This window comes from Coenobita brevimanus, chromosome 65 (genome assembly GCF_032717465.1).
Source record: "Coenobita brevimanus isolate Jiangsu-jjx chromosome 65, ASM3271746v2, whole genome shotgun sequence".
Classification (NCBI taxonomy): domain Eukaryota; kingdom Metazoa; phylum Arthropoda; class Malacostraca; order Decapoda; family Coenobitidae; genus Coenobita; species Coenobita brevimanus.
The window spans coordinates 1045251-1072090 of NC_137018.1; the positions used below are offsets into that span (position 1 = coordinate 1045251).

The 26840-nt window shown below is 40.7% G+C and overlaps 1 protein-coding gene across 1 annotated transcript in view; it reads left to right on the top strand.

Annotated features, from left to right (window-relative positions):
* Positions 1-19288, top strand: part of LOC145404871 (phenoloxidase 3-like) — a 37414-nt gene extending 18126 nt beyond the window's left edge. Inside the window, exons 6-11 of the mRNA XM_080276373.1 lie at positions 1525-1653; positions 7307-7489; positions 10913-11051; positions 14226-14333; positions 16706-16836; positions 19076-19288. Coding sequence (XP_080132499.1) covers positions 1525-1653; positions 7307-7489; positions 10913-11051; positions 14226-14333; positions 16706-16836; positions 19076-19288 — 903 coding nt within the window. The remainder of the gene's footprint in view (positions 1-1524; positions 1654-7306; positions 7490-10912; positions 11052-14225; positions 14334-16705; positions 16837-19075) is intronic.
* Positions 19289-26840: the final 7552 nt, after the last annotated feature.

Below are 26840 nucleotides of genomic sequence, written 5' to 3' on the forward strand. Positions count from 1 at the left end.
TCAATCATTCATCAATCAGTCTGCAATCAATCAGCCAGTCACCAATCATCTAATTATTAATCGCCAGTCAATCAATAATTCAATCACCAGTCATAAATCAATCACCAGTCTATCGGCAATAAGTCAGTCATCAATCAACCAACCGCCAGTCAATATCCATTCAGTCATTAATTAATCAGATATCAATCAGTTAGTCAATCATCAATCAGTCCTCAGTGTCAACAATCAGTCCTCAGTGTCAACAATCAGTCAGCCTTTATCAGTCATCATTTCTCAACATCAGTCAATTAATCCTCAGTCATTACCAATCAGTCATCGTCATACATCAGTCATCATCAGAAATCTTCAGTCAATCCTCAATATACATCAGTAATTGTCATCAGTTATCGGTTGATTACCAGTCGATCTTTCAATCAATCAATCATTCGCTAATTAGTCAGTCAGCCATCAGTCAATCAGTAATCATTAATATCCATCAAAGATTCAATCATCAATCAATCACAGTAATTATCATCATCATCATCCTTATCCTTTATCATCATTCATCGTCATCGTCACTAGCACACGTCGCCTGAAACTCACATAAATCTACCTGTACCTATCGTCATCGTCATCGTCATCATCATCATCATTAATTACAACCTTTCTGCTATTAACGCTTCTTTGCAATTATACCCATCATCATTATCACTATCATCATCGTCATACTCTTCTTCATTCTCCTTCTCGCCTTCATTCTCACCCTTCATCGTCAGGGTGGTAGGATCCAGAAACATGGAAAAAAATACAAAACGAAAAAGCAAAAGCTCTAACAACAGAAAGGGCAGCGAAAAATGAACAGCACCTCTATGCACTTACTCCGTCATTATTATCTTGTCCAATCCTCATCCCCCACCCTGCCTCACCCTCATCCCTCACCCTGCCTCACCCTCATCCTGCATCAATTTCCCCCACCCTTCACTCTACTATAAACCCTGACACCCTTCCATAGTCTTACTCTCACTCTTCTTTCATTCATCTACACCCGTTTCACCGTCCCCATTCCTCACTCTTACCCATCCTTACTCATCTGTGTCTCTTTTCTACCCCTCCTGCGTCACTCCGACTTATTTTTCTAATTTCCACTTTGTCTCTCCCTACCTCTTACTGTGTCACCCTCAGTACGTACTCTCACCCTTTTTCACCCTTACTTCCCCATCTCGCCACTCTCCATTACTGACCCTGTCCTCACTACTCACCCTGCCATCTCTTTCCCTCCTTGATCAAATACTACCTGCCCTCTAGGAGGAGCAGAGTGCGATAGGCTAATCAGTCAGATGCATGAGAGATCCCTCCTGTACCCTCAAGTCTCTTACTTATCATCTTACGTCTCACCCTGTCTCACTTTTCCAAACTGCTCAGACTAATTCATATTCTCACCCTGTCCTTCTCCCACCCCCTCCCCTGCTTCACTCCTGACCTGCCTCACTATGCCATACACCGCCTGCCTCGCTCTCACCCTGTCTCACTTTTCTCTACCCACAGGAGGAAATAGGTGTAATGGGAACTACTGCCACCGCTGTGAGAGATCCCGTCTTCTTCAGGTGGCATAAGTTTGTGGACGACGTCTTCCAAACGTACAAGCTAACCCTTTCGCCGTACACTGAGGATGAGGTAAGTAAGGCGGAGGCCTGGACGCTAATTCACAAACACATATACCAACAATTTCATAATATATGTGAATAACCCTCATAATGCCTTAAAATTCAACTTGCAGTGTTTTGTATTTGACTGACTAATGACTGGGAGACATTCTTGTTGCAAGCATTCAGTGGAAAAGACCGGTTTTCAAGTAAAATATTGCTTATCATGTCTGATTTTGTGATCGATATACTAGAACCAACAGAGTTACTACAGGCATAAGTAAAACTTTCGAATAAAAACCCAAAGTTATTAGAAAGGTAACACACAGATGACATACTAGGGCACGTTTCATGGTGGTGACCGCCAATAAAGCACTTTACTTCAAGGAATAACGTAAGAGAACTGATTTCGCGTGTCTTTCCCTCCCGCTAACGTACCCCCTCTCCTCCAGCAGGGATTTCATCCCCAAAATTGGCTGTTTCTCCCTTCTTCCTCATCTGTCTGTCTCACTGTGAATACAGCAAGTCTACCACCTATCACATGAAAACCCAGACAAGGTTCTCAGAATAAGTCGTGATGGAGAAGATGTGATGTTGTGATGTGGGACTTGAGACAAACCGTTGTCTTGGACGAGCCCAGGCCACAATAACTCTTCTTTTCCTTAATCTCTTACTCCTGCAGCTCTCACTTTCACTCTTACTTCCCTGACTTGGAGGAGAGGGGGGGGGGATATTTGCCATTCCTATTATGTACCTTTGTAACTCCCACGTCTTTCTTTTCTCACTCCTTCACTTACACTCCCTGCTTCACTATTACCTCTGCAATTAATAAATATATTAATGCCGATATTTAACAAAATCATTATATCAAAGTTTATAACTTTTCTTTCTTTTCTGTTTCCTCCCTTTCTTTCATTCTTTATTTCCTGTAACTTAAACGAGACAAAGCACGCCTCGGATAGCTCCACCTATCCATGCAATATTCTGAAAAAAGAAAAATAATATACTGGTAGTTACACAGGCCGTCCCAGCACAGTTAATTGCCCAGTGCTCTACCCTGCCTCTCTGTCATATTTATAACTATTCTGGTACGACGCAGGTACACGGGCGACTATTACTGTTGTAATGTTTGTTTCTGTGTTATATATCTTTCCATAGTCCTCAGTTCGAGTCTTCTGGCTGTCATGAGGAGTATGTACAGAGCGCGTAATCGGTAAGAAAAAATAAATCTTTTAGTGAAAGCTCTTACGGACGATTTACAGTGTGCTGTAGGCAAAAATCCGGAAAAGTAAACCTTGTACAGTACCTGCTCAGTGCCAAAATAACCATTGTGCGGACCATCACGCACATACGGTAAGAGATATCAGTAAACTCTCAAATGTTTTTAAGGCCCAGTGGAGTGTGCTGAACGGGGAAAAAAAAAAAAAAATCCGGCAGGGTTGACCGTGTATTTCCATCGTGCCAGAATAGCTGTTGTGTGGAGGACCATGGACAAACAGCAAGAAATATTGACAAACTCCCAAAGCAAAAATTGTTAAGGACCTTCTGTGCCAGAACAGCCATACATATGACAGATGGTAGCAGGGCAAAACATTACATGCATATATACTTACACGTAACCTAACTCTATTATCCTAAGTTCATGTTTCTTTGTCCGTCGGCCTCTGTTTGCCTATAATGTTAACTTTGTGTGCAGCAGCATGCAAAAACAGTAAGAAATATCAACAGACTCCAAAAGAAAAGTCGAGAAGCTGCCTTTGGTGTCTACCTTAACTCCTCCAGTCAGATAAAGTATTGTATATTTTACTCTTGCTATCTCTAGACGATTTTCTTTAGCTTAAGAGAGTTATTGGAATGGAGGGGTTACATATGGTCTTCATTGATAGCTTTCAGTGCGAAAAATCTCTCCTGAGATGAATAAAATCATCCGGATGTGGAAGTAATACACCTGAAAAGACGTCAAATGTCAAAATGTTAGGCCTCAAGAAAATCCCAGAAATCAAAATATTCCACCATACATATGTCGTGACAGAATACCCACAAACATAACACAAAGAGGCAGGGCAAATACTTACATACCGGCACAGTTCTTATTATTTCGTTTCTTTCTCTCTGTGTGGATGTCTGTCTGTCTGTAAAGGGAACTTTGTGCTGAGCATTATGTAAAAGACATAAAGATACTACAAACCCAAAAGCTGCTAGAGGTCCTTTAGAATATACTTTAAGCCAAATAAGTTTTTGGAAGCAATCACAGATTGCCTTCCAGCTGAGATGAAGAAAAACTGGTAATCCCTGATATGTAGAAGATAAAATATTTCAACATCCCTAGCACACGTGAATTATGGTGGAACCGAAGAGATACTGAGGGCCTCTTGTTTAAGTATACATGAACGTAATGTGTCGTCCAGCTTCTGTCCCATTCAAAGCCATCCCGGCACGACGCACAATATGTACGCGGTCGACTGGATCTGCAAGTAAGGTCTGGACCCCATCTTTCAAAACGGTGGTGATTCAGTAAATGATGCAATGAGAGAGTCACACTGTATTTGGCTGTCCCGGTAGGTATAATAATAGAGTGGGGTCTTTTCTCGTATCCACGTAACTTCATCTTTCTGCTTAAAATAAGACCAATGCTTAACTTGCCTGCGTCAATAACTAAGGAGCATTGTTTTTTTTTTTTTTTTTACCTCATCTGATTTTTATAAAGTGGGAATAAGTGTTTGACTGACCATTTTTATTGGTTTTGTTGTTCTTCTGTTATCCCATTCTCTCTGATCGAACAAACCCATCAACAGCAGGCAAGCAACCACCCCTGCAAGGCCGTCCCCTACATTGAACCGATGTTCTCCTGTTGTTGTTAGCACCTCGCCACAGAGAGACGCGGGAAGTTGTGTGGATACTTGGTTCCTGGGTGAACGCCACCTTTGCGTCTCTCCACCCAGTTAACAGAGGCACTATAGTAGGCTCCACGTCCCTCGTTATTTGGCTATACGATTACCATTCAGTCATGTAAATGGTTTCCTGAGTTACAGGAAACTGGTTGGGTTACCACTCAGTGCAGAGCCACCTGAAGTGGATGGAAGCGTAATAAATAGAGACAGGAAGGATGGGGAAATAGGAAGAGAGGGGGACAGTCACTGAAAAAAGAATGATAGAGATGACTAAACATGCAGGCAGCTGTACACCATGTGAATGGGGTGATAGACGCCCCCAACTACTGCCTTATTGTTATATTAGTAACCCTATCGACATAGTTACCTCGCCCGGACGGAGTCTGGCGAGGTATTGTTTTTGGTTGAGTTTGTTTGTTAGTTTCTTTGTTAGCAATATTACGGAAAAAACGGCAGACTGAAATTAAAAGAAACTTTCAGGATGTGTGGGCACTGGTGCCAAAAGAAAGTGATTAAATTGTGGAGGTAATCGAGTAACCCTGAAGGGTCAAAATCAAGGTCACGGATTTTCAGAGGGCTATACCTTGAGACCGGTTGAAGATAGAGATATTTACTCATATGAACATACAGGAACTCGTAATATGGACTTTCATTTAGCAGCAAGACCTTTGACCCTAAGTGACCTTGAAAGGTCAAACTCAAGGTCACGGATATTCAGGGGGCTATAACTCTAAATTGGTTGAAGATTGATAGATATTTACTATTATCGACATATAGCAGGCCCATTAAGGTTTTAATACCATGACCTTTGGACATAAGTGACCTTGAAAAGTTAAACAGGGTCACGGATACTCAGGGGGCTATAACTCGGAACTAGTTGAAGATAGATACTTACTATTATCAAGACATAGAAAGTCTCATATGGGCTTTTATTTGGCACCATGACCTTTGACCTTGAGTGACCTTGAAAGGTCAAATGCAAGATCACGGATTTTCAGAGGGTGTAACTTGAAAACATTTGGAAATCCTAAGTAGTTAAAATCAGGGGGATCTGGGAGCAAAACCCTCAGTTAGGTTAAGTTCGGTTAGGATAAACTGTGTTGTTAGGTTTTCTTTAGCTATTAATGCACTGACGCTTTTCGTCGACGGCCAGATCGTCTGTAATCAACGGGTCCAGTAGGTAAACACACTGCCACGGGGGACCTGGAGGCTTTCTTAAATACTGAATTAGGTGTATATTTCTAGTCTCAAATTAACAGGGAAATTTCTGTATTGCAAAATGTAGTAAAATTACTTTCCTTATGGTCGTGAGATTTTTATATGATAGTAGGAGTCGCATCGCCCATGTGTAATATTTCACTAAAAATATATATATTTTTTTCTCATGTCTACTAAAGAGAAAGTTAGCTTTTTTATCCACACTATATCTGGTAGAGGGATGAATATAGTTTTGAATGGCGAGTTGCTTGAGGAGGTAGAGTGTTTTAAATATCTAGGGTCACATGTTGCTGTGGATGGAAGAATAGATGCAGAAGTGAAGTGTAGAATAAATGAAGTAGGAAAGGTGCTGGGAGGAATGAAAAAAGTGTTTAGATGTCGTTCGCTTAGAATGGATGTAAAGAGAAGGCTGTATGAGGGTGTTGTGGTACCGACTGCATTATATGGGGCTGAAACATGGAAAATGGGTGTAGCAGAGAGGAAAAGTTTGAATGTAATGGAGATGAGGTGTCTGAGGAGTATGTGTGGAGTGACGCGTATGAGTGCGGAATGATGAAGTGCGAAGGAGAACTGGAGTTGTTCGGGAGATGGCTGGTAGAGTTGAGCAGAGGGTGTTGCGATGGTTTGGGCATATGGAGAGAATGGATAATGAACGATTGGTAAAAAAGATAACTAGATCTGATGTGAGAGGTGTAAGGCTGAGAGGAAGACCACGAATAGGATGGATGGACAGTGTGAAGAGAGCGCTGGATGCAAGAGGGATGTCTGTTGAACAAGGAAGAGTGGCTGTGCGTGACAGAAATAAATGGGTAGAAATTGTGAATGAATAAGTGATGACGCAGCCCTAAGGGGATATTCTCCCGCATTTGGTCTGATCAGCTATTTCAAGTTAGGTGCGGATAAGGGGATGAGTCTGTTATGATGTAGCAGGGGTAAACCAGCTCTGCTGTCGGGCCCTGCTGCAGATGTCACTGATTGCATTGCGCAGTTGACCCTTGTGCCGTGTGGTGCGGTGAGGATCTGTCCGTTCTCCCCTTTGGGGCTAAGATGCGAATGAATGTGTTCGAATGGATAAGTAAATGGGGAGTGTGTCGTCCTGTCTCGGCTACCTCCCATTCCTTGGGGGAAGCAGCCTTGGTATATAGATAGATAGATATAGATATCTACTTAATTTGATCTTTTTCTTGCATAATATATATAATTCTTGTTTTCTTCTACAAATAAATGTTATTTTTCTTTTTATTTTGTGTTTCTGTATTCTTGTATAAATTGGTTCTTTCTATTAGTTAGTAAATTTATTGAACTCCCTTTTATTATACTGTTTAATATTATCATCATTATACATACTTAATCTTTTTTTCCTTTTTCGTGTACCGAAAAAGTCATTTTTCTCATATCTTTGTAAACTTAAATTATATTCAGTAACTTTAACGTAATGTAAAATTTTCCCTTTTTCTAAATATGGAAAGATATTAATATTGTATTTTTTTCTCAATATAACAATGTAATTAACTGTTATCATCCTCACATAAAATAACTTTCCTTTCCCACTAACTGCCACACCCTCTGCCACAGCTACTCTTCCCAGACGTGAAGGTAGAGAGCGTGAAGGTGGTGACGATGAACCAGACTAACACCCTGTTGACGGGCTGGACTGCGACGGAGTTTGAGGCACGGAGGGGGCTCGATTTTGGCTCCAGACCCGTCATCCTGAGACAGACACACATGGATCATCATCACTTTAACTATGACATCATGGTGAGAGATATATAAAGACAGATAGATGGGCAAATGGGTGCATTAATGCTAAATTCATGCGCCTTTTGTCACTGATGTATACCGTGACAAAAAATAAATAAATAAATAAAAAGATAAATGGATGGACGGAGAGATGGTTGTATATGGGAGTACATAGGAAATACAAATAACATGAGACCTGTTGGCCCATGATGAGGTTATCTGTCGGAAAGATAGGCTAATTCAACTAAGACCTATCCAACATGTAATATGAAAGGATCTAAAAGAGGAAGGCTATCCCCCACTCTGGTAAAACCGGCAGGAAAAAGGGTAGGAAAAAACGGTAAATTTTTACAAGTTGCCAATACATCCCCCAGGTTGCGCGTTATATTTTTCTGGCAGTTTTTGATGAGATATGAGTAATTTTGACCTTCATTTTTGTCGGAAATGCTTCATTTTGCCTCTTTTTCCAATCATGAGCATTGACTGGATGACTATGTGAAATGAAGCATTTTCGTCAGAAAACGAAGGCAAAAATCACTCAAATCGCATCAAAAACCACCATAAAAATATACTGCAAAACTAGTTAACCTAACCAAACAGACCTAACCTAACTGACAGAAAACGAAGGCAAAAATCACTCAAATCGTATAAAAAACCACCAGAAAAATATACTGCAAAACCAATTAAATTAACCAAACAGACCTAAACTAACCAAACCTAACCTAACCTAACCTAACGTGCCGCAGTGAAATGCTTACCTCAGAGATACGAAGGTCCAGGTTGTGCAGTATATTTTTCTGGTGGTTTTTGATGCTCCTTGAATGATTTTTGGCTCCGTTTTCTGTCGGAAATGCTTCATTTCCCCTCCTCATCCAGTCAAAGTTCATAGCGAGAAGGATCAAATTGATTGGTAGAATACCATCACGTGACCTAAAGTATGTTTATGAGTGGGTGAAATAGACCTAGCAGACGCATGCGCAGTCAACGGAAGGCGAAACACACGTACGAACGCATGCATTTTTCAAAATTCACACGGACTGACCGAGTGAAGATCCATGGTATGTTTATTTTGGGGGGAAATTTAAAGTAAATTCATTATCTCTGTAAATATCGATTTCCGAATGGGGTTATGGGGGTTCATTAGCATTCTTAGGTAATATACTATGGGTTTATGGTGGTAATACTACTGAACTGCATATTGGCAACTTGTAAAACTATCTATCTATATACCTAGGCTGCTTCCCCCAAGGAAAGGGAGGTAGCCGAGACAGGACGACACACTCTCCATTTACTCATCCATTTAAACACATTCATTCACATCTTAGCCCCAAAGGGGAGAACGGACAGATCCTCACCGCACCACACCGCACAAGGGTCAACTGCGCAATGCAATCAGTGACATCCGCAGCAGGGCCCGACAGCAGAGCTGGTTTACCCCTGCCACATCATAACAGACCCATCCCCTTACCCGCACCTGACCTGACTAGCTGATTGTAAAACAATACCGAACAATACCGAAAAAACACCATGCTTGTTAGACAGAACATGCTTGGAAGATTTTATAGGAGAAGGAAAAGGGGAACAACTATTTGATCTCAAATCTACGGATCTGTAAAAGAAAGAGGAAACATTATTGCCGAATGTTCTGATAATTAGGCAAAACGCCTCAGTGTCATTATACGCAATTTAGTTATAGATTGTGGTCTCAAAATATTTGACCAGCCGAATTTCTTTAAGCGTATCAATAGCTTTTGCAATAACTACTGCTACCAGCAGCTTAATCCATTGTTCTACTACAAGAATATAGAAGTAACTTTTCTCATTATTAGTGTTGCATATCTTGCTTTTGAGTTTCATTCCATTACTTTTAATTATCAAGTTTGTTGAGAATTTTACACTTCTATTAGATCTCCTGTGAGTGTTGCTTTTTTTTAGAGACAACCTATATAGATTCGTTAGTAGCAGCTGTGTTGAGTAAATTTTGCAGCAATTAGATAATTTTTGTGACTCTACGTGGCGCGCTCGAGTTTGTCTTCGTCCTCAATAAGGTTTGCGGACAGTGTTGCTCACAGTATTCTAGGTGTGGTCTGACTAAAGATGCATAAAGCTTTGACATAATATCAGGTGTTTTATGGTCGAAGTTCCTTGCCATGATGCCGAGAATTTTCTTTGCCTTGTTGGTGACTGTTATACACTGTTTTTACTTTTTGAGGTCACTACTTATAATCACTCCTAATTCTTTCTCGTCTTTTGCTTCCGTCAGAAACGGTATCAAGCATGCTAGATTCGTATGTCATGCCTTTGTCACTGAAATGCTTTACCTTAAATACTGTATATCCATATTCAATATCATCTGCCATTATTTACCCCAGTTTATTAACTTATCCAGTATTCTGTATAGATTCACAGTCCGCTTTCGTAATTACTCTGTCTCCAGTCTTTGTGCAATCTGCAGATTTCGCCACCTTACAAACTGGTTCATTTTCTAGAGCACTGATGTAAACAGTGAAAAGAACTGGTCCTTGAACTAACTCTTGAGGAACTCCACTAGTTACTTCTAGCCACTCTGATGGTTTGCCGTTTATCATTTCACGCTGCTTACGATTCGTTAACCAGTCACCAGTCCATGAATGTAACTTGTTAGAGGCCGTTGACTTTTAGTTTTTCTAGCAGTCTTTCATGGGGGAAGAGGGCGTATGTGACGCTTTTTGAAAATCTACGTAAAAGACATCTGACGTTATTTTTGCACGTTATTTTTAAACTGAAGTAAATTTGTAAGGCATGATATGTTATTACGGAACCCATGATGATAATTATCTGCTATAAGATTATGCTTGTTAATCAATAAGGTAGTTTTACCTTTAACATCCTTCTTCCCCCAAAGTTTGCTTAGTGCAGACGTTAGGTTGAATGGGCGGTATTTTGTGGGGCTTTTTTTTTTTTTTTTTAAATCCAATTTTCAGTGAGGCTGGTCACTCTCATTTTAAATGTCAGAACCAATTTGCCTAGCCTCGGGTTCCTACGTTCCTTATGGGGCTACAGAGGATTGGATGATGGATGGATGGATGGATGAAAACACTGTGAAACGAATAATTCAGTATTTTTGCTATTCCTTGGTTGTCATGAACAAGATCACCTTTCGAGTTTAGCAAAAGGCCTGTTTTTTTTTTTTCTTTTTTTTTTTCATTTTCCTTACTCCATACATGATGAAAGAATCCCTTAGAATTGCATTTTGCATTACGAGATAACTGCTTTGGAGACTAGTTTGACAAAGTTGATGGTGAAGAGGTTTATAAAGACTAGGCCTATATCAAACTCTTCCACTTCGAAAAGTCTCTCAGAAACGTGATTAAATTTGTCAGCGTAATAAAATGGGTATTTAACAAATTAAACGTCTTGATGGTGAAATAGTGATCCTGTTTATCTTGCCTCTTCCAACAGGTTACCAACCAGAGGCAAATGGATATGAATGTGACCGTGCGCATCTTCATGGCTCCGCGTGAGAATGCGAGGGGCACAGAGATGAACTTTATGGACCAGCGTCTCCTGTGGGCAGAAATGGACAAGTTTGTCTTTGAACGTAAGACATTTTTTTTTTTCTTTTATTTTTAGGTATAGGTTAAGTTAGACTGAGCTGAATAGGGATAAGTTAGGTTAGATTAAACTGAGTAAGAGTAGGGTACGAAAGATCAGGTTAGGCTAGACTGTGTTGGATAAGAGTACTACTTGCTAGGCCAGATTGGGTCGGATAAAAGTAGGTTAGATCGGAATACATTAGTCTGAGCTGGCTAAGGTTAGTTTAGAGTAGGACAGGCTAGGAGTAGGTTATGTTATAATGAGGTGGATAAAGATATTGATTAAGCTTGATTTGACGAAGTTGGGCGTTATGGACAAACAGTACTATGGGCTGAAAAGACATCTTTGCTTTTCATTCTGAGTCATGTATGTATGTGGGTGGGGTGGGTGGGTGGGAGTTTGTTAGGTTTTGTTCAGGAAGAGAAGGCTATGTTGGACCCAAGTCTGTTTAGGGATATGCGTTCGCCTCCTGGTCTGTGTGTGTTTTGTTCTTGGGCTCGATACTCCATTGTAACAGACATTGGGTGGGTGTTATGTGTAACTCCATTAATAATGTTAGTCTGTGTTCTTACTTTGTTGGATCATACCAGTGTCATCCACAGAATGTATGGTACACCAACTTAGCCAGTAAAAGACAATGGCATTAATATAAACACAACTTTCACTACAGACACCGATTCCTGATTTGTACAGTACATTGCCAGCGTGAGGTAAGGGTCGATTCTGGCTCTATATAGTCGCCATTGCCTAATGGGCTAGACCGCAAGCTATCGACTGAGGAGTTGACCGGCAGATCGCAGCCAAGGGCGTTTGTTTGATAGCAGGAAGGGCATTCAGTTACAGATTGGTACGCGTACAAACACCTTAACCTCAAAGGGGAGTGTGATGTCACTCCTTTCTCAGCGGAGAGGTCATGTCAAAACCTAGCGTAATTGCAATATATCTTAGGGTCGCTTGAAAAAATCTGTAGACAGGTTTTGAAGCCTTCCTTACCAGTGCAGGCCAGAAGAGGTGAGGTTAATATGACGGTTATGAATATATTGACTGCAATATTGAGGTAGGCGTCAGGGCCATCTCATAGGGACGTTTAACTGATCCGATGGCATATTATTATTCATTGAACATATACAGTATGTATGTATATATATATATATATATATATATATATATATATATATATATATATATATATATATATATATATATATATATATATATGTACTGTTGAGAGAGAGAGAGAGAGAGAGAGATTCAAAATCTTCTGTTAGGTTAAATTAGGATAGCTCAGGAATGCTCAGGGTGGGTCTGTCAGCACAGGTTAACAACATGGACTGAGTTGCTAGGCTACGTAAATTTTAATCCATCAGTAATACACAGCCTATAGTAAGTTGCATAAGTTAGGTTGTCAGACATGCACAGGATATGTCAAAGTAGGTAAAGCTAAGTTGGAAATGGCCGAACTGAGTTAGGGTAAATCAGAAAGATGAAAAGTAGCGGCAGGGCACAGTGGGAAGATGAAGTTTACATATACCATAGGCTAGGATGTGACATGCTAACAGGCTAGAAGCCAGAGTGGAGAGTGTTGGGTCCTGCAGTGGAATTGGACAAGCTAATAACAGAATCGCAGGATTGGAACATTTTAACATAGGACAGAAGATGATGTAGGTAAAGTAAGATCAAAGTTTCATTCATTATCTACGATGACGTAATTGTCTAGTTTTTTTTTTTTTTCTTTTTTTTTACCTCTAGACTGTTTTGTCGAACTGAGAAGAGCCTTTAATAGTGAAGGGGATAATGATGGGTATATTAAGCTACCATTAATTGAAAAGTGTCTCTTAAACTGAAGATAACTGTCCTTAGATGGAGATAATAAACCAACAAAATAAGCCATCGGTTGTAAGGAGTTGGAAAAGTAGACCAATGAGACAGAGGGACATGGTTGGAAAATGCTGTTATATCAGAGCGGCTGCTGTGTCATGGGAGGTCTGTTGCCAATGGGTAAAGCAAGAAATACATTATTATCTTTATGTTGAGGTAATTCTTATGAAAAGTTGCGTCAGACAGTAGATAAACTGACAGATATTGGTTAAACTCGTTTATCTATAGGTATGCCGCTCTTTATTATCTTCTTCCTCGCACTCGCATGGGTACTAGCGCTTCAACTCTCGATCCATTAGTGCTGTTTCACTTTCATTGTCCGCACTCATTCACTTTCTCCTCTTAGTCTTACACTTTCTCCCTAACTCTTTCCCTCAGTCCACTTATATCACTTTTCCTCTCACCCTTACTTCCACTGCCTGTCACTCTTTCCACCTGTCCTTTTCGCCTCACTCCTTCCACACCTTTCACCTTCAGCTCTCATCCGCATTCCTTCATTTATTTCTCCACGCTTGCTTTTATTGTAACATTCATGAGAAATATTATTTTTGCTCCTTACAATATTAATCTCACTCTGTTCTTCCCCTCCCTGTACTACTGCTCTAAATCTTTCTCATATATTTACTGTCACTCCTCCTCCTATTATTCTTACTGTCACTTTCCAATCCCGCTCTTACTCTTCTTTCATATTCTTCCCTCTCTGTCTCTTTTAATTCGCTCCTCTCTCACTCTCACTCTTTCCATCGCTCGTTTTACTTTTCTCTTCCCCCTTCCCAACACACACACACACACACACACACACACACACACACACACACACACACACACACACACACACACACACACACACACACACACACACACACACACACACACACACACACACACACACACACACACACACACACACACACACACACACACACACACACACACACACACACACACACACACACACTCCCTGTAGATATCCGGTCTCACCACACGTTCACACACACACTCACACACACACACACACACACACACACACACACACACACACACACACACACACACACACACACACACACACACACACACACACACACACACACACACACACACTCTTTCCATCGCTAGTTTTACATTTCTTCCCCCACACACACACACACACACACACACACACACACACACACACACACACACACACACACACACACACACACACACACACACACACACACACACACACACACACACACACACACACACACACACACACACACCTCTAACCTAATCTTTCTTGCCCTGCCCCTCACAGTGAAGCCGGATTCAAACCACATCGTGAGGTCGTCCATGAACTCCTCCGTCACCAACCCACACGAGTTCACCTTCAAAGATCTGGAGCAAGGGAATGGCAGCGATCCAGGTCCGTCCAGGTGTTGTTAACCCCACTGACTGCTGGGGGCGTCTTCTCATGGGTTTAGGAGGTCTTTTAGTACAGGGGCTACAAGAAGACTGCATGAAGTTTGTTTGTGCCCACATTAACCTGTTGGTGTAAATGGAGTAAAAAATATTAACAGTAAGAAGAATGACAAGCTGTCAGAGAAAGTTTATACTGGAAGATGAGTCCATCCATTCATCATCCAATCCTACGTTGCCCCATGAGAAGCGTAGAAGCCCAGGGCTAGGCGAGTTGGTCCTGATATTTAAGATGAATGTGACCAGCCTCACTCATCCCTGAGTGGCATTACGTGAGCAATAAACCCCAGCCACCCCTTGAGTCTTCACCGGGTTAATCCTATTGGAGTGCCGTAATTACCCACTAAACCACCAGGCGCCAAAATTTGGTTATATGGTTACCACCCAGCATAGTAAATGGTTTCCTGGTGTACAGGAAACCATTTGGCTTGTCACTCAGTGTAGAGTCACCCATGGCAGAAGGAAGAGGAAAGAATGAAGGAAAGAAAGACAGAAGAGGGAGTGTAAAGTCTCCCGTAGGCAGAAGGACGAGGAAAGAATTAAGAAAGACAGAAGAGGATGGAAAGAAAGAAGGATGAGAAACATAAAAATAAGTGAGTCTGTTGTGTACACACAAACAACATCCACCTTTGTACCGGAAATGAGTATTGAAATGGTTGAAGGTTACAGTAAAGAAATAGTATCTGTGGCTTCAACTGGGTCCCGGTTACTAAAAACGTGAGGGAGGCGTTGAGGAGAGGTGGCGTTCAGCAGAGAGGAAGTTAGAGAGAAGGCTACGAATCTTGCGTTAATCAGCAGAAACCAAGTCACAAAAGGTCTAGGATAACTTGCTTGGTCATCACTGGAAGAAAGGCCATTGATGACAGTTTTTGTTCTCTTCCCTGAACACTCCAAGGCCTGGTTAGTCACTGCCATGATAAATTACTTTTAAAAAGATTGAATAATGTGCAAAAGGCTCGTAGTTTACTTAGACAGTTAGAGAAACTCGCTGAAGAGGGTATGTTGAAGAATAACTAATAATAGTAATAAACAGAATTATGAAATTGCTGAAGCAATATTCTAAGAACTCCACATTCCAGAAAAAAGCACTTTTGTTATCACTGTAGACCTTATGTTAAGGGTTGAAAATTTTATGATAAGAATGTTTGCTGAATAATTTTGGCTTAATATTTTGCCATTTAGCCTGGTGAAATGCACCGAATTCAAATCTGCTCAGTATTTCTTTACAACACGTTTTAGAGACAACCTCAAAAGCTTTAAAGCTGTAACTTTCCAGGTGTATAGATGTGTCCCCTCTTATGATCTGAATGGAATATGGTTACAGTTAAACATACAATTAGCCAGTTATTCAGACAAACGTAAAATTTACACATGTGTTCTTCTATACCTTCGTCATCAAATCCCTTGATGTTACACAAGAAGTTATCTTAGGGCCTTCAGATCTTGTTGATATTATACATATCTTATATTCCATAAACATTTATGGCGAAGATTCCTAAGTCTGGCTACACAAAAAGAATAGGTAACTAGTTTTTACTATTACTGATGATGATGAGGATGTAGAAAAAAAAAACAGCAAAGAAAAGTGGCCAGGAGTTGCTTCCAGTGATTAGTGAAACGGGAGGCTGAACTTTCTTAGTCATTAACTTTTCATCCCCGTTGGAAATAGTGACCTGTCTCCTCCCTTTGCTCTCACAAATCTGTTTCCATTGCACTTTAAAAAAATGGACGTCCCGTTGCTCCTTGGCTTGTCTATATTGCCACTGAACGAACCGAATGTCATAGGATGATGGAAATCTCGTTTGTGGATAGCTCACGCTAAATTGAGCGACACTACCCACACCTTTCATGCAGTCAAGTGGTTTAGTGGCATAGCACATGGCTGAAAATTGAAAGATCCTCAGATCAGGTGCCCAAACAGACAGTTTTATAATAATAATTTTTTTGCTGCTTTTCAATATGCATCTGTAGCAAGGTGCACCATAAATACGATATATAGTTAGAAATTCCAGATAGCTACTGTCTTATCGTTTTTTTTAACTACCCTGCCCTCCCAGTACTTAGGAACCCTGGCGGTTGATTATATCCACATTGGATAACATTTTCCATCAAACCATTTAGAACTATAAGTTCCATAGACAATTTAAGCAATTTCACGTTCCTTCCCCCACTTCTTAGGAATACCAATGGAGAATGATATTTAGCTTAGCAAAAACCCCCTTTTGTTAAAACTTGTATCTTCAGAGTTTCCAGATTGTTTTACATTTTCAATCTCTTATACTCGACTCTGTATTATAATCATCCCCTTCCAATCCTCAGGAACTCCTGAAAACGCCGAAAACGATTATTGTGGGTGTGGGTTTCCACAACATCTGTTGGTGCCCCGTGGGAGGCCTGGCGGCATGACATTCCAGTTGTTTGTTATGATCACTGACTATGAGAAGGACAAGGTAGGTCTGTTTGCGGTTGACGGCCTTCCCACACACTTTTCCATCCTCCCTATACGGTACACTTCCCCTATGTATTTTCACTCTCTTTCACACGTGTTTTCAGTTTCTGCCTACCATTTTTCTCATTTTTCATATATTCTGTCTGTTTTTCTACCCACAAGTCTTGTCATTCACAATTACATGTGTTGCGACGGTGTTTACTTCTGCTTGATTACAGCATTTTCCTGCCCTTTTAAATCCCTTTCTACATCGTGCATCATCTTCCAACCGTCCCACACCCTCTTTCAACCGTCCAACATTCTCATTCAATCGTTCCACACCCTTTTCCATCCCTCCCACACCGTCTTTAAAACCATCTACACCTTTTTTGACCTCTCTCATACCTTCTTTCACACCTCCCACACCCCTTTTCATCCATCTAACACGCCTTTCAAGCCTCCCACACCCTCATTTAACCCCCCCACACCCTATATTAACCCTCCATACCCTCTTTCACACCTCCCACATCATTTTCACCCCTGCTACACCCTCTTTTAACCCTCCCACACCGTCTCTTATCCCTTTAACACTGTTTGTTAACTCGGCAGTACCCTCTTGTAACCCTTCATCGGCCATTTTTAACCCTTCAACGATATATTAACCCTTCAACGATATATTAACCCTTCAACGGCATCCTATAACCCTTCAGCAGCCTCTTTTAACCCTTCAACAGCCTCGTCTAACCTTCAACAGCATTTTTTTTATCCTTTCAGCATTCTCTTTCAATCCTCCCAACCCTCTTTCCAGTCTCCGAAACCTTTCATCCTTCCTACACCTTTCCACCTTCACACACCTTTTCAACTCGCTCACACCCTACTTGTGCCTTTTTTGTACGCTCCCGATGCACCTTTACCACTTCTTGTTACCCAATCTTCCTATTCTACGTGCTCACTGGCCACTCCCCTGCAGACGGCAGTCGTAGTTGTGGTAATGGCGACTCCTTCTCTGGTACCCAGGGTGCTACATACCCTTACAAAAATTCCCTGTTCCTACTATGCCACACTTTTTATCAGTCTCTTCATCCTTTATCTTTACACCCCCTTTTCTCGGCTCCGTCCAATCTTTCCAAACAAGTTTATCTTATGTTTTTACAACCGTTCCAACTCTATTCTGCCTTTTCTTCCACTGCATCTGTTCTCACCCATTTTCTAACAGACTGCATAAAGTATTTTGCACAATTTCTGTCTGTTCATACCCACTTTTCACAATCTTCCTTGTTTCCACTTGTCCATTCACTAACACACATTACAGTAATCGAGGATTTGTAAGTGTGGGAATGCAGTTGCTTCTCTTGTAAGGAAAGTACCTCAACAGGTCTCTTTTTTTTTTTTCCTACCCATGTCACACCTTCCATCAAATGACACCTCAAGCGTGATAAAGCGGTGACCTACCTATATACAGTCTTTTTCTGTTTCCCACACTGTTTTGTAACCTTCCCACCGCCCCGTTTCAATCTTCCAACACATCTTTACACTCGTACTAACATTGTTTTTCACACCTTTGGCCAATTTTGTTTTTTTTTTTTCTCTCTCTCTTTTTCATGCAGAATCATCTCTACGAGCAGCTCAATCAGTCAGTCACACCTAAGGACTTTCACACACAAAGTGGTGATATTTTACTTAGCTCCCTCAGGATTTTTCACATGTAAGTAGCTTCACCGCAGCAAACCTCTAAATGGTGTTTCACTTTAGCATGGCTCCAACTAGTGTTTCACTTTAGCAAAGCCTCATATGGTGTTTATCTTCAGCAAATACCCACATGATTTTTCACTTCAGCAAAGCCCCATATTGTGTTTAACTTCAGCAAAGCCCCATATGGTGTTTAACTTCAGCAAAGCCCCATATGGTGTTTAACTTCAGCATATGTTATTACATCTTGTCAGTTCTGTGCTTTAGTATTTATTTCCACCCACAGGTGTCACAACCTGCTAACAATCCCACGTGTGATAATGGCATGTCCTTATTTCGTATCTTGGATGCAAATATCCGATCAGAATTCCCCCTTCCTGCCATACAGGGAACACAGACGTGCTTAACGTCTTTATTTCCCCATAGTATTTTTGTTTTAATTCCCCGCACCATATGTTAATAGTCCTATGCTTTTTTTCCCGAACAGTATACTCACACCATACATGACATTAGCAAATCTGTCAAACTCTGTTAATGTTTTCACACGTGTTCCGCCTTATTTTTATCTACAGGTACCTGAATCAGATAGCAGTAGTAGGTGCAAGCAGGGGGTGTCTCTCTGTGGTAGCCTGGACTCCAAATACCCCGACCAGCGTCCCATGGGCTTCCCCTTCGACCGTCGGGTAAATGAAAAGATCAAGTCTGTTGCTGACCTGGCCAATTTTGATAATATATTAATCCAGGACATTACCATCAACTTCACTGAGAAACTTTTGGAGAAGTAGGAGGGTCGTTTGAAGAGAAATTAGGTTTCTCGGAATGTACAAGGTTTGTCGAGAGTGTAGCTAGTTCATAAGTGAAACTGAATTGTCGTAAGTGTAAAAGAATTGTTTGATGCTTATTTGGATTGTCTGAGTGGGTAGTTGGGATGTTGATGTATTTTGGTACTGTACAATAGCTTAAAACAATTTCAGGACTGTTTTGCAACACAAGGCCATACATGAATCAATTATGGGTGTTTCTTTAAGCATCTGTATCCCATTATTTGATCAATAGTCTCTTTCCACACCCAGTATCCCATGTTCATGAGGAGGGAAGATGGTCATGCTCATGAGGACGAAAGATGGTCATTTTAGCGAAGAGGGAGAATGGTTATGTTCTTGAGAAGGGAGGATGGCCATGTTCATGAGGAGGGAAAATAGTTATGTTCATGATGGAAGATGGCCATGTTCATGACTAAGGAGGATGGTCTTGTTTATAAGGTGCGAAGATGGACTGGAAAGTTCTTCACTGTCTTACGGTACATAAATCAAATGAAAAGATTCTCTATATACAGAACTTCCTCCTACCTCGAGTGCCATTAGAGTAAAGTGTTATTTATCTATTGCATTAAACACGGACGGGGCGGTGGGTCCTCTGTTCCACTTCCTATCTGTGGGCTTATACAGTGCTCAGAAACGTATTTGATGGTTATGAATATGAGCACATTCCACGGGGCAAAGGCGGAGCTGGAACAATGGTACTATATATTATTTTAGTAACCTTTATTTTGCCATTTTGTTTATTTTTAGACCTAGAATAATATTTGGACTACTGTCACAAGGTGGCATATATATTACAACCCTTTGCATGAAATATGTTCTTGGTTTATATTTATCCTACATGATATATTATACATGACCGGGAAACTTGGCGACAACCACGCTACAACAATAGCAGGTTTTTTGTCTTTGCGACTCGATCGACCATTACTACGTCAGAGAGGTCTTCATGCACAACAGACACTTTGGTTCTGTTAATGCTTAAAAGGTGAAGTTGTATGCAGACATCCAATTTCTAATAGTCATTCATGGAACAATTAATGAATATTCAGTGTCTTCAGCTTACATTACACACAGCACAGCACATTCAGCTGTGAAATGGGGAAGCCAGATATTTGCACGCATTGAAGTTTCCATAAATTACTGCCAAATTAAGGTTTGGATTACAACTTCATGATTTGTTCCAAGACTACAGTACGGCTGCAAAGTGGCTAAAATGCTGCGGAATCAGCAGACCTATTCTTGGGAATGACTGAATAGTTATGAAATATGCTTTATATATATCTAAGAATATATCTGCACTTGTGTACTAGCATTGTAATCTGGTTTCTAGATACACAATAATGAACCAGTATTGTTACTCTGATATGTTTTATTTTAGGGAGATAACCTTTGGGGACCAGACAATATAAGTTATAAGTATTGCTCCACTCTTGTACGTTGCTTCCATCATACTTTGTCTAAAGCGTCCTCTTTTGTCGCCCCAAGCTGATCTATCCAATGCTCTGCTCCTTCCATCCGTTTCATCCTCTGTCTTCTTCAGGATTGTCTTCCTCTAACTGGTTTATTCCTTGCCTTCATTAATGATTGCTCCTCCTCCAATCATATAACGTGATTTAACCACCTCGGTTTGATATGCTCCTACGTCTTCGTTATGCTCATCTCTCTTTCTCTTCTTACCTCGTCGTTTGTTAAAGGCACCAGCAGAGATATTCCCTGTATCCATCTCAACATCCTTCTCCCCGTCCTTTCTAGCAACCTCCCTTCCTTTGTCAGTGCCCACTTCTCAGCTCCTACAACATCACTGGTCTAATCACCGTTTTGCACATTTTTAGCTTGTCTTAAGCAAATCTTGCCCTTAATATCACCCCACTGATCTCTCTCCACTTTCTTCAAGTCGCTGCCACCATCTCCATAGCATCCACATCTGTCCATCCGTCTCCATCACTACTGTTCCCAGGTGCTTGAATCCTTCACCCAGCTACAGCCAGCTCCTATGAGCACAGCAATTTGTACCACCTCTCCTCATAATCTGCCACTGGCCGTTATCTCATTTTCCCTGCATTCACTCTCAATCCCCCAATCTCATGTGCTTCTTGCCACTCCAAAACCAACTCTTGTAGACATTCCTCCGTCTCGGCCATTACCCCCAGGTCGCCTGCATATAAGAGTTCCCACAACTCCTGTCATCTGATGTTCTCACTGAAGAGTGAGAGTTGATCCCTGATGTATCCCCACTTCCATCCCAAACCATTTTGTGTCTCAATAAAGAGTTCCCACAGTAAGCTTAGAACCATTATATATTTCATGTATCATTTTCCTCAGCTACTCCAGAACTTTCTCGATACCCGGTACCCAATATATTACTTCTTTGGATTCTCTGTCATAGGCCATCTCCAAATCTAGAAAACCATAATACATCTTTCCATTTCCCTCCAGCGTTTTTTTTTTTTTTTTCTGCAGCTGTCTTACTACTATCAGAGCACCTGTTGTCCCTTTCATTCATAACTCCGTACTACATATTATGGACCTAAGTCTTCCTTTTTAATTTCTCATCCCCAGCCCTTTCTTCAGTGTATGCCCAGTCAACTGCATGCCCCTGTAATTCCCACGCTTCAGCACGTCACCTCTATTTTATATATATTGGTATCATCCTACTCTGTTTCCACTCTTCTGCATCTTCTCCTTCCTCCATACTTCATGCATAAGCTCTAAGATCCAGCTTCCACCCTCAGCGTCCAGGGTTCCTTATCATTCCCATCACTACTTTTGAAGGTTCCGCAGCCTTCCAATTTTTCACTTTTTCCAAAGCTGTCTCAACTTCGTTTCTCCCTATAGTCTCCACTGGGCCTTCCACCATGTCATTCTTCTCTGATCCTTCATTTTCCATACTCAGTAATTTCGAGATATTTCTTCCACCTCTTCTTAACATCCTCCTTCTGCAACAGTTCCCCTGTTCTACTCTACACTCCGTCGATGTCTCCCAGATCCTTTTCATCTTGACTTAGCATCTCTGTACATCCTTTTCTCTCACTTCATACCCAGGCTTTCGTGCAACGCCTCCTCTGCCTCGCCCCTTAATCGTATCTCTCTTTTGGCCAACCTCTTTATTACACTATACTCACATCTCTTTTCCTCGTTATTATTTCTCTCCCGTTAGTTAATGGCGCCCGTTATTTCTGCTTAAGCAATGGTCGGATCTTGTCTCTCCATCACCGCTTAATCTCCCCTCCTCTGCCATCTTGAGTTCTGCCGGGTACGTTTTCTGCTGCCTTTACTAAAATTTTTTTCATAATCTTTCTTCTGTATTCTTGTCCTCCATACTCATCCTTTCCATTGTCCCCTCTACTTCTTCCTTTAAAGTTTCTAATCTTTCTCTTTAGTTCCCACACTTTCAGCTTTTTTCTCCTTCCTATTTTTCTGGTCATCTGTTTTTCCCTTACTCTTCTCATTGAGCACTAATTAGTTTGGCTACACATCCCTTCACTTTTTTTTTTTTAACCTGGTATTTACTACAACCATTTCCAAGATCTGTACCATGATATAACATGTATTTTTCTCTCTCGCCTCACACCCTCATCAGTCTGTCTTTTTTTGTTATTGGCCTCCAGCAACCTGTTTCTTTATTCCTCACTCAAAACAACTCTATGTCCACCTCTCTCCTCCCTTCCGCTTCTATATAATAACCTGCATTCTCCCCCTAAATCATTTGGACTATTACTATTAATAAATTACACAATATCTATTCTCTGGTTCTCGAAAACTGGACGTGCTAGCGAAAAATGAATATCGTATTCTAATTTACAGGTTCATGTTGCTTAGAATCACCTCAAAATATACTAGAACCATAACACTTTTTAAACTTTTTCGACCAGTGTTAACGAACTAACGTACTGTACGACAGAAAAACTAAGCACGTGTACGAAAATTATCGTACGTACGGCAACACAGTGTCATCGTTTTAAAATCAACATACGAGTATTCGTCCCATCGTACTACTAGTGCCACTACGACCACTATCATGATCATCTTTATTATTATCCCTTCTGTCAGCCGGGTGAGTTGGATGCAGGAACACACACACACACACACACACACACACACACACACACACACACACACACACACACACACACACACACACACACACACACACACCGCTCTCTGGTGCAGTGGTAACGTTCCCGCTTGCCAACTGGTGGACGGGAGTTAGCGCCTCGCTCAGGTTGCGAAAAGTTTCACTGACGAAGTGGGTGGTTACTGTCCCCCTTGAGCAAGGGGACGGGTGTGTGCGTGTGTGAAGGTCACAGCCTTGCCCTTAGATCGGACTATATGAGCTCTCAGCTCCCTTCCGGGAGGGTAAAAGCTGACGATCACGACCATCAAGTGATCCTGACCGACCCGGTGAATTACACACACACACACACACACACACACACACACACACACACACACACACACGTGAATAATGCTGAGAGGAAGATGCGGCTGGCGAGCCCCAAATTTCTGGCGGTAAAGTGTCATGACTGGATGTGGTTAGTCTGCACACAACACTGCAGAGCGCATTTACGTGTGAGGTAGAGAAGCTAAGCACGTAAATGACCGTCGAAAACGGAGGGTTTGTTTCAACCTTCACTATCGGTGGTATAACAGAGGCAACAAATTATTGCATATTAACTCTTGGGCTTCCTGACTTACTCTCAGCTGAATAAAATCGTCTAAACGCCATTGTCTGGCAATGCAGGTAGTTCTCATTACACACTCTTCTAACTGGAGAAGTCTTTATACAATATGCCCTCATTGATGTTTTCAGCACTAGAGACCGTTCTGAGCTGTAATATACTTTCGAGGTAAATGGAATACAATACAAAAGACGTCCTCGTGGTGGAGTTACCATATCATTATGTCACATAATGCGGCTTATAAACGGCAATTTACCTCAGCTACTCTTGTGAATTTTGGTATCGTGTTCTTGTTAGTATCACATCTCTACCTAAGCGATTAATTTGGCCTATTACACCAGAATACCCTTATGTGCATGTTATTGATGTACAGTATGTCTGTACCTATCAGATATATCTATCTACTGTATCTATCTATCTATCTATCTATCTATCTATCTATCTATCTATATATATATATATATATATATATATATATATATATAATAGCGGGCCTACATACATTGCTAGAAAGTTTATGGAGGAGTAGTATTGTTACTTACCTGCTTTTTCACATAATTCGCCTCCATATTGCTGGAAAATGCCACAAAAGCGTCAAATTGAAGCAAACAGTTTTCATTCCTGCGATGCGGGATGGTGCCATTTTTTAGCAACGTGCCCTATACCGTTACGCTAGACTCAAGCTTTGTGTGTGTGTGTGTGTGTGTGTGTGTGTGTGTGTGTGTGTGTGTGCTTTAACTCCTCCAAGACCATAATTATGATGAATACAAAAGAACCTTCGCAGGTGAGTTTGGCTGGTTACTGGGAAGGTTTTCCACTATACATAATTTTGCAATCATGATTATTTGGAGGGTCAGACCCCTCACCAAACTGAAAATTCTCAGAAAGAGTAAAAGGATGGCAGAGATGATACTGATAGCTTAGTACATGTTGTACAATGAACTCTCATAAACAATGCAATATTTGAAATGTGTGTGGCCCCCCTAATGATTCTTAGGGGTAGTCCCCCCCCCTAAAAAAAATGTTCAGAAATATGGGAAAGTGAACATATGGATTTCAATGAGGCCTCTCAGGTCAGTTTGTCTGGTTCCAAGATAATGTAAATTTGATTAATGGGGATCAATTCCCTCACGAAATTAGACATTCTCAGTGGTGAAAGGAAGGTAGCTCTGGCTTTGATATCTTAGTGCAAGTTGTATAATGGACTCGCATCCGCAATGCCATACTTGAGGAGTGTGTTCCCCTTTAAATTCCATTTCCCATTTATTGCTCCATTCATGAAGTTAATTTAATTCTTCTTGTAGCTCTCTGGAAGAATCTGTGTTAGTAATTCTCCTTTGTATTTTTGCGTCATCAGCCAACATATTTAGATGGCTTGCATTTCCAGTGTTACTATCTATGACATTTATATACACTAAAAACATAATTGGTGCCAGCACTGAGCCCTGTGGAACTCTGTTAGCCACTTCACTTGGTGAGGAGTAATTTTCCCCTTAGTATTATTCCCTTTTCCCTTTTTCTGAGAAAATCCTGGACCCAACAGTACAGGTTGCCTTGGATTCCTCCTTGATGGTAGTTTCCATAAGTCTTTGGTGCGGTACTCTGTCAAATGCGTTCTTGAAATCTAAATAGATACTGTCCACCCATCCTTCTCTTTTCTGTAATGTTTCTGTAACTCTTGTCATAGTAGGCTAATAGATCAAAAACACATGATTTTCCCTCTCTAAAACCGAATTGCCTTTCTGTTATCATATTGTGTTTTTCTCGATAGTTTACCCAAATTTTCTTATCAGCTTTCCTAGTATCTTACAACACTGGTCATTGATACTGGTCGGTAGCTGACTAGATTATATTCCCTTTCTTGAATAGGGAAACAATGTTTGCTTTCTTCCAAATATCAAGCAGTTTACCTTGACCTAAGGATTCCTTGAATATTAAATATAATGGTCTGCTTAACTGTTCTGCACATTCATGTAGCACCCAACTTGAAATTTCGTCAGGACCATATACTTTTCCTTGTCTAATTTACTTAATTCTTTCTGTACATCTTTTTCTGATATTTGTATATGTAGTAGGCTAATATGTGTGGGCATGCATGCTCCATATCATCTCTCTCAAAATTATTTTCTTCTGTAAAAACTTATTGGAAATTTTTATTTAGTGCTTCACAAATATCTTTCTCTTGTGTATGGATGATCCCCTCGTCCGTAATGGACTGTACTTTAACTTTGGCTTTGCTTCGGATGTAGCTGTAAAACAGCTTAGGTTGATCACTGCTTTTATTTATAATGTCTTCCTCAAACTGTCTTTGAGCTTCTCTCTTTATCCATGTATACTGATTTCTTGCCTGTTTATAGTTGTTATATGCCATCTCACTATTGTGTCTTCTGTATCTATTCCACAGCAAATCTGTGGGAAATATTTTCCCCCAGAGCAGTTGCACTCTTTACATTTTAAAATAGTTGTCCCTTGTAAAAGCAGAGGAAAACCATCAAACTTTTTTTTTTTTTTTTTTTTTTTTTTACCCAGAGATTGCGTTCTAGTTCTGTTTAATAATTCTTATTATAATAAATTAAATGCTACTGAGTTTAACCATCGTGGACATCTATATGGTAAATACGTGTAACTACTTAGGAATTTTCCACTGACCTGACTGCGCCTGCGTGGTAGGATGACGTGCATCAAGACGAGAAAACGAAGGTTTAATACATATTCACATAGATGAAGTGAATATTTGGCTTTAGCTGTACTTAAAACCAAGATTAAATTAAGTTGGATTTTCTTTGTAGGTTTCATGAAGTAATTCACTGGATTTAGCTTATTGTAATTAAATC